General features: G+C 36.7%; 2 protein-coding genes across 2 annotated transcripts; both read right to left on the bottom strand.

The window, feature by feature from the left end:
- Window positions 1–286: 286 nt before the first annotated feature.
- LOC109827040 (F-box/kelch-repeat protein At1g57790-like) lies at window positions 287–1,869 on the bottom strand. Its single transcript, XM_020394007.1, has one exon. The coding sequence runs from the start codon at window positions 1,781–1,783 to the stop codon at window positions 287–289; it is 1,497 nt and encodes a 498-aa protein (XP_020249596.1). The 5' UTR covers window positions 1,784–1,869.
- A 1,454-nt stretch (window positions 1,870–3,323) lies between these two features.
- LOC109827046 (pheophytinase, chloroplastic-like) lies at window positions 3,324–4,163 on the bottom strand. The gene has a single exon (XM_020394013.1). The coding sequence runs from the start codon at window positions 4,161–4,163 to the stop codon at window positions 3,324–3,326; it is 840 nt and encodes a 279-aa protein (XP_020249602.1).
- Window positions 4,164–9,037: the final 4,874 nt, after the last annotated feature.

Below are 9,037 nucleotides of genomic sequence, written 5' to 3'. Positions count from 1 at the left end.
GAGCCAATATAAAATAAATGACAAGCTAAACCTAAGTCTAATTTCATTCTCAATTTGAGAAGATTTCCACTTTTTATCCCATAATCATTGACTTAAGCATCGGAGGGTTATCGGGACGGTCATGTCTCCGTGCCTTCTAACAACTTGTTCAGTGATTTACACGAGAAACACCACAAACAAAATTAATATCAAAGGAGAAGGATGGAGTCGCATGTTCTTCGTAGGTTCATACTCTCTAGAGATTGAAAACTTTGCCTAGAACAAGAGTAAATTTCACATCAGCCCCTTAACTTTTGGCATTTTTTGCCAATTTCGGAATAACAACAAAAACTATTAAAAATGGCACACAACGCCAATACAGTTTTGTCAGATAACCCTCAGACCTAACGGCGTCGTCTTTAACGTCCCGCGTCATTGCGATGGATGCGTCATCTTTAACGTCCCGCATCATTGCAATGGATGTGCCCCCTTTAGCGTCCCACGTCATTGCGATGGATGCGGCGTCATCTTTAACGTTCCGCAACACTGCGACAGATGATACTGTTGGAGAGAGCCAAAGTAGTCTATTTTTCAAGAAATTTGATCCGATATATTCAGGGATCATGCTCTCTGGAACTCCGCCATGAACCATCTTACCCGTCTTCAACTCAAATTTCATCCACGGACTCCAATTCCGTTTCCAAAACCGACCAAACAGAGACCCAGGAAAATATACGCAATCCTCCTCCTGACCATCTGCTACTTCCATCGAAACCGAGCAGTTTTTACTTAGAAACAGCACTCGGCCACCGAGACTTCCACCATCTGCTACTTCCATCGAAACCGAGCAGTTTTTACTTAGAAACAGCACTCGGCCACCGAGACTTCCGACTCTCGACCAAATCTTGGAACGAAAATCGGGTGTGAACACTCTTATTATTGTTGTGCCCGTCGACGCTACAGCGTCAACCAATATTAAGTCCCCGTCAGACTCGGCCAAGATTTCCCACGCAACCTCATCATCACTCCTCGGGTACCTTCTCATACCATAAACGCTGGTATTAGTAGGAGGAGGCAGGCATGGATCAACAGCTAATACCCTTCCGCCTGAATGTCTGCAGTAGAAGCGTCCTTTGCAGAAGACGATCGAGGTTATCCACCACCAATCTGGCAATTCCTTTAAATAGGTCCACCGCCCAGGGTGGGTTGCTCGCCACAAGAAGGCCGAACTGGTGCCGGCGACAATCACACAACAAGAAGGATCGTCAGGAGGGGAGGACACGCATCCGGAGAACAAGTAGCGGGAAGTATAGAGATCGGTGAGTTTTATTTGGATGCCAGAGACAGGATTCGCCAAGGTGAGGGCCGCGTAGTCACGGTGCGAGTCAAGGAGGAGAAGCCAACCGTGGGAGGAACATAAACAGCGAAGGCCAGCAATCGGAAAAGAGAGATGGAACCTGTAGAATCTTTGCTCGAAAGGGCTGTAACATGCCATCGTAGCTTCTTGTTGTTCTTGTTGAGGGGGGATGAGGAGAGGGAGACGGAGCAGCCGAGGAAGAGGAGGAACGTGACCGTGATATTGGTCTCTCTGTATCGATAGCCATGCTCGACACACGGCCCCGAAACGGACTTGGTCGGAGATCGGAAGGCGGTCGAGTATCGTCCCTGCTACATCACTCGGGAGATCCTGCCAACCCATATTGATTTTTTCACTTTTTATTCGAGATTTCACTTGTACCACATCAGAACCAAGTTTTTTTTTTATTGACAATGTATCATTTTCCTTGGAAGCGTACGATTTCATAACCTTGTAGAGGTAGGGTTATTGACAATGTATCATTTTCCTAAACTACTCATCCTAACATAAACCGAACGCCTTTCCTCATTTAGTTTGGAGATCTTATCCTTAGGGGGTGTTTGGTTCAATTTCTAGAAATTATAGGAAATATTTTCCACCTAAAATATGATTTCCTTGTATTTCCTAAAAAAAAATTATAGAAAAAGTTTTGAAAAATCAAAAAATACAAATTTTCTTGCTTTTTGTACTTTGCTTATTTGGTTCAAAACAAGAAAATAGCTCATACCTTTATAGAAAATAACAAGATTTGGTAGGTTTTTAATTAAATATGGTATGTGTCAGATTTCTAGAGATTTCCTCTCATTTTGAGAGGAAATTGTTTTTTGTAAAATTTGGTAGGTTTTGATATTTTATAGAAAATATTTCTGTAAATTTTTTGTTGAACCAAACACAATTTACAGAAATCTCTGGAAAACTTTTAATTACAAATTTGCCATTGTCAGATATTTTGAGAAAAATTTTCTCAAAAAGTGTGCAACCAAACGGCCCTTTAATAGAACGTGAGTTTTAAAATCTCATTAGAGATCGTAATAAATTAAGAAACCTTCATTTAGTCTGGAGATCTTATCCTACTGGAATAGAACGTGAGTTTTAAAATATCATTAGAGATCGTATTAAATCAAAAAGCCTCACTTAAAATTCCAAGCAAATCAGAAACTGTTGCTTTATCTAAAAGGTAAACATTAATAACATTGCTCGACTTTTAACCCACAAATTGTAAGTACATGTTTCAAACCCCTCAACAAATTTTACCAGTTTGAAACATTGAAAGCGGGTCACTTGGCAAAGTTTTATGCAGAACGACTCTGAAGCTTATACCTTGCGGCATTGACGACGATTACAAGCTTCGTAATATAAGCTCAAGATAGCAAAATCTACAAGAAAGACTCGAAGCTCATACCTTTTCCTGATGATGGTCTTAGTAGAACATTTACACAACAGTGACTCCTTGGCATACTAAAACCACTTTGCACGTATTAAGGGTATTAAACCCTCATTAAGGAGTGATTTAAGGGGTCGGTTATTACAGAGATATTTTGGAAGGGCTTCTTCTTGTCTCTTCCATGAATTACAAGTTTAGATGTTAAGAAACTCTGAAACTGAAATCAGAAAGATAGAAGTAAAGGAGACCTCTTTGAAGAAAATGGTAAGAAATGCAATTTAGTATCCCCCTGTCCTTGCTAAAAGTTTTCACTAAACCGCCAGGTGCCAAAAGACTCATTCTATCGTGAAAATTTAAGATAATGTCCTGACCAGGACTCTTCATCCATACAAAAACCTCTATAAATTAACGTTTGACATGCTTTAACCTACTTTTAACATTAACGTTGCTGTTAAACCCTAGTTATTTTTGTAGTGTTAAAGTACAATATATTACAGGAAATATCACTGGCATCTATGCTGAGCTCCTCATGATGCATACTACCGTATTAAGCTGTCCTTAGTGCATATCGAACATAGAATGTATTCATTAGTATTCTGTTATTCAGCCATATCCTGTTAGAGAAATATTGGCTTGCGATGTACGTGTGAGCTCTATATTTATATAATCCCTGCAATTAGCAAAGAGTACCTGCTCAACAAAATCCTGAACTTGCTCTTGCCACAAATCAATGGAATAAGCCAACTCATTCGCCCACGGCTGAGATTCATCTCCAAACCCCCACACCATCTCTCTTTCTACGGAACTGCTTCTCTGCATATTCAATGGAGTAGGATCTTCTGAAGGCAACGACATTCCTTGTCCTAAGAAATCCAAGGTCCAAACCTTATACTCACGGCCGAGATCTTTCAATTGCGTCTCATAATCAAAAGTCCCAACCCCAAAACCGGGAATAAATAGAACAATTGGTGCAACAACACTTTCGACCCCGGATTTTTCATAATGAACTGATAAATTTGGTTTCCATTCCCAAAAACCGCAATTACTTGGAGAACCATAACTACCATCAGATTCATTGGGCAAGCCTGGAATCCAGATCTTTGATACCTCGTCAGATTTCCGTGGGATAGTTCGTAGCCCCGCACTTCCATTAGTCGCATGGTAATGGCCATTATCTGCTGCAGCATTAGGAGCAGATAAGTTTCGGATTTCTTGGAGAAAACCCAGTAATTTAAGGCCTTCTTTCTGATAGAGATTTTTGGTTGTATCACTGTTTTGATTGGATATTCGTAAAGAGCAAGAGAGTTTTGTCCCAGAAAATAAAATTCCAGATCTTCTCTGGATAAAGAGATTAGAATTTTTAATGCCTGATCTGCTACCCACAAACTTCCAAGTTAGACTACTGAAAGAAGGGATCGAGGAATTACTTGAGAGCGATTCCATGGCATACAACTTATTATAACTGGATGTATTATACATTTCTATCATCAATCTTACACAGCTTATTTTGATAGACCTTTGGCAAAAGCCTAGAATCCACACGTAATGAACTGCATTCAACCACACACAGGCTCACATAACTTGAATAATGATGTTTTTTTCCCACACACATGACAAAGAGATGTCCTTGACAGACTTGATGATTAGTTGAGTTGAGTTCTGTTATTTTAACAGGTTGTGATTTCGGTTGTGATTTCTTGGCTAAATTAGATCGAATTTCAATTCGGACATTCATTTCAATTTAGACATTCCCCAGTTCTTTTATTCTCTTTTATTCTCAGTATAGCTTCTTTTTATGGACAAACTTAATTATTTATACTTTGTAGTATACTATGTGATGCTTGATACTTTACGTGTTTGAGCCAATTATTTTACCGTTATGTCACGAAATTATGTGCATCTTCTTTAAATTATAGTAAGTTAATTGACGTTCCTAAAGTTGTTTGTTTTAATGTTGCTCCTAAAGTTTTCTTGTTTGTTTATAGTAATTTATATTGGATTTGAGGTGAAAATTTTAGCTTGCGCTTGAAATGGATGTGACTTTATCTTTACTTGGTTTGAGTTAGTTTTAGGAGACTTGAAGTTTGTTATTTTCGACTCATGTTCTTTCTCTTTTGTCACAGCCCTCTTATTATACCAAAACCGCAACATCATTCATTTACAATTTCTATACAGTTACCTCGGTTGGAAATGTAATGCTATATTCTTCTTTTTAATTCATCTCATGCCTTAACCTATTTAGCTGTTCGCGTAGTTTAGTGTTAGTGTTTTTTAATCAATGATTGACTTCTTGAGCTATAAAGAAAATCTTTTTATTGTTTCATTCAGTGATATTTTATCGACTTCACCTTTTACATGCATTAGATTAGATTAGATTAGATAATGTTTGTTGGGATTGAATATTCTTCCTTGTAAGTTTCATACCATTTTTTGTATCTTCAACTTCTGTGCTGAGAGTAGATACCATCAAAAAGTTTTGTCGGTATTCTAGAAAGCTGCTTAGTTGCTTTTTATGTATTCTTTCGGAAAGTTCGTTACGTGTAGAAGAAAAAGCATATGAAACTTGTGTTTTGGAAGGTAGTACAATAACACTGAATAGACATGAATGCCAGTTGACTTGTAAGGATACATTCAGATTTAGTTTGTTGCTCAAGGAAAATCGATTTAGGTCAAGCCATCGAAAAATCCAGTTCATTATGTGTTTCGTGTTTTCTTATTTATTCAATACAATGTAACATACATATTTAGACTGCTGGTGATCCAAACTTCCCCAGTCATTTCCAGTCAAGCTGCATTATTTCTTCAAGATAGACATGACTCATTTGAGTTTTTTTAGTTCTTTAGACTGTTAACTTTATTGCTACTTGTTTAAGTCTAAGAGAATATGAATACGAAGCTTTGTTCTGTCCTGCAGAGTACACAAGTCTCTGGCGGAGCAAAAGACCACGAACTTCAGATTATCGGATCTTAAATGTAAGGTTTCTCATCATTCGAGCTCCTAATTATCATTTAGTCACATGTAGTATCTCCAATCTAATAATTTCCTAAAATTCTATAGAACTTCTTAGTTTGACGTCTTAATTCCTAAAAAACTTGTTAAGAACAATATTTCAGTTCTATAGAACTTCTTACAAGGTTTGAAGCCTGTTAACTTTATTGCTACTTGTTTAAGTCTAAGAGAATATGAATACGAAGCTTTGTTCTGTCCTGCAGAGTACACAAGTCTCTGGCGGAGCAAAAGACCACGAACTTCAGATTATCGGATCTTAAATGTAAGGTTTCTCATCATTCGAGCTCCTAATTATCATTTAGTCACATGCAGTATCTCCAATCTAATAATTTCCTTAACTTCTATAGAACTTCTTAGTTTGACGTCTTAATTCCTAAAAAAACTTGTTAAGAACAATATTTCAGTTCTATAGAACTTCTACAAGGTTTGAAGCTTGTTCCTCTAGCCTCTAGCTCTTCTCAACGCTTGATTGCTTGAATAAATTTACTGTTAGAAAAAGGAAAAAGAAAGAAAGAAAGAAAGGATGAGTCTCTTATAGTTGGTTTCTATGCTCTTTATTTTTCACATGTATATGGTTAATCATATGTTCACGGAGCACAAATATAGAGAGTTAATTGCAAAATTACCCCTTGTAGTTTCACCTAATTGCAAGGAGACCCCTGTAGTTCTATTTGTTACAAACAGAACCACTATAGTTCTACTTGATGCAAATAGACCTCTAAGTGAAATTCTTTCTACTCTTAAATCGTTAAGAATGTTTGAGGAAGTCTACAGTTTATTGGTGAGAATCACACTTGCATTTTTTTCACTTTTGAAAGAATCAAAAATGTTCACTTAGGCGGTGTATTCGCACTTCGGCCAATACTTCAAGGGTCTATTCACAACATGTTTTCTATAACTGTACATGAAATGGACAAAACCAATTTTTGGTGCAATGGTTTGGTTATCTCGCCATATTTTCATTATGTTGAAACTCCCAGGAAGATATGCATCTATTGAAATTGCAAGCTATATTAAAGTTTGCTCATTAGGTAATAATTTATTTCCAAAAACTATATATATATATGGAGCATCTTCATGTCTGATTTTTTTTCTGGACATGCTGACAGTATTGAAAACCTCAGAGGCTTATGAACATTTTTTTGTAAAACCTTTATTTGTTTGTGGCGACAATCTGCATTCTTATAAACAAATATTATATGTATATAGTGTGTAATGTCTTTAATTTGGGTCATTTCATTTCAAAGATCATATGTCTTCCAGTATGGATATTGTCCACAGCATGAAGTGCTTGAGAAAATCATTGCCAAGTCTAAAGGTAAACAAAACACCAAACCGGTTGCCTAAAGTTAGACCAAAAAGCAGTTTTTGATATGAATGCCAATAAAGCTCCTGGCCCTGATGGTTTTTCTATGGCTTTTTACCAGACTTTTTGGGATGTTATCAAATATGATTTGATAAATTTAATGACTTCACTCCAACTCAATCCATCTAGCTTATGTAGGGTGAACAAAGTCTTCATCACCCTTATACCAAAAATCAAAGACAGTGTTCTTGTGAAGGATTTTAGACCAATCAGTCTCATAAACTGCATTTTCAAAATTTTTTCTAAAGTGATTGCTAACAGATTGGCTTCTTTTCTTCCTGATTTAGTTTCTCCAACTCAATCTTCTTTTCAGTCTGGGAAGTCAACTCTTGATTCTATTGTCATGGCTAATGAAATGATCCATTTTTGTTCTAAGAGGAAGAAGGAAGTTGCTATGCTCAAGCTTGATTTCACTAAAGCTTTTGATTCCATCAACTAGAATTTTCTAATTAGTTTGCTCAAAGCTAGAGGATTTGGAATTAAATGGTGCTCATGGATCTACCATATTATATCTTCTTCTCAGTGTTCTATTAAAATAAATGGCTCACCTTCTAAATTCTTTTCATGCAAAAGGGGTCTTAAGCAAGGAGATCCTTTATCTCCAATGCTTTTCAATATAGCAGTAGATGTTTTACACAAGATGATTCATAACAATGTTGAAGATGGTATTTTATCAAATCTTGGAATTAAGCAACCCCTCAATCAGTTGAGAATCCTCCAATTTGCGGATGATACACTCCTATTTGTTAGGAGTTCTTCAAAGGACATTTCTATTCTGAAATTAATTCTTTATTTTTTGAGGAGGTTTCAGGTTTGGCCATTAATTATTCCAAATCTTCCCTTGTCTACTTTGGTAGAACAGCTATGAAAAAGCACATTTTATCCAATTCTCTTGGTTGCAAAGCAGACTCTCTTCCAATTAAGTATCTAGGTATGCCTCTGAAATATGGAAAGTTGAATAAATCTGATTGGCAACCTATCTTTGATAACCTTCATAAGAAGCTTGCATCTTGGAAGAGAAATTTTTTATCATATGGAGGGAAATTAGTCCTTTTAAACTCAGTTCTCACTTCTATTCCTCTATACTTCATGTCTTTCTTCAGATTTCCAAAATGGGTCATCAAAAATATTGACAAAATTAGGAAGGGTTTCCTATGGACAGGAGCTGATAAAGTTAGTGGCTTCAAATGCCTAGTTAGCTAGAAAAGAGTTTGTTTAAGCAAATCAGAGGGTGGTTTAGGTGTTAAGGACATTCGTGTCTTTAATTATGCTTTTCTATCAAAATGGTTTTGGAAATGTCTAGATCAACATTCATTCACTGGAGGTTTTCTTCGTCAATTATATTGCAACAGAGGTCCATCTATTCAAATGAATCAACCATCATCATCATTTTCTCCCTTCTGGAATGCAATATTATCTCTTAAAGATGAATTTCTCAATAATGTTTCATGGACTCTTGGTGCAGGCAATAAGATTCGCTTTTGGGAAGATAAGTGGACAGGTTCAAACACTCTGGCTAGCCTCTTCCCTTCTTTATATAAATTAGCTTTCTCCTCAAATGTTCCTATTTCCAGCCAAGCTTTTCTGATAGACTCTATGTGGCATTGGAGACCTCTTTTACGGAGATGCATTTCTCTTTGTTCTCAATCTGACAAATCAGATCTCTTGAATTTATTGAAAACTTATCATATTAGTTATCAACATGATAATCTTGTATGGTTGCTTTCCAAATCAGGTATCTTCACAGTGAAATCCTTTTATCAGTTCCTTATTCAGAGAGGCTCATTATCACCCTTTTTCAAAGTTATCTGGAAGAATTCAATTCCATCCAAAATCAATTTTTTTATATGGCTTTTGTGCAATAATAAGCTTCATACAAAGGATAACCTCATGCTCAAAGGCTGGACAGGAGATCCAGGGTGTGTTTTTTGTGGTTTTCAG

The sequence above is a fragment of the Asparagus officinalis genome, unplaced genomic scaffold (assembly GCF_001876935.1).
Source record: "Asparagus officinalis unplaced genomic scaffold, Aspof.V1 AsparagusV1_Un8, whole genome shotgun sequence".
NCBI lineage: Eukaryota > Viridiplantae > Streptophyta > Magnoliopsida > Asparagales > Asparagaceae > Asparagus > Asparagus officinalis.
Note: the sequence above shows the minus strand (reverse complement) of the source record. Positions and strands in the feature narration are given on the sequence as shown.

Coding starts and splice junctions, on each gene's coding strand:
- LOC109827040 (XM_020394007.1), bottom strand. CDS start 1,783: ATGAAATCGTACGCTTCCAAGGAAAATGATACATTGTCAATAAAAAAA.
- LOC109827046 (XM_020394013.1), bottom strand. CDS start 4,163: ATGGAATCGCTCTCAAGTAATTCCTCGATCCCTTCTTTCAGTAGTCTA.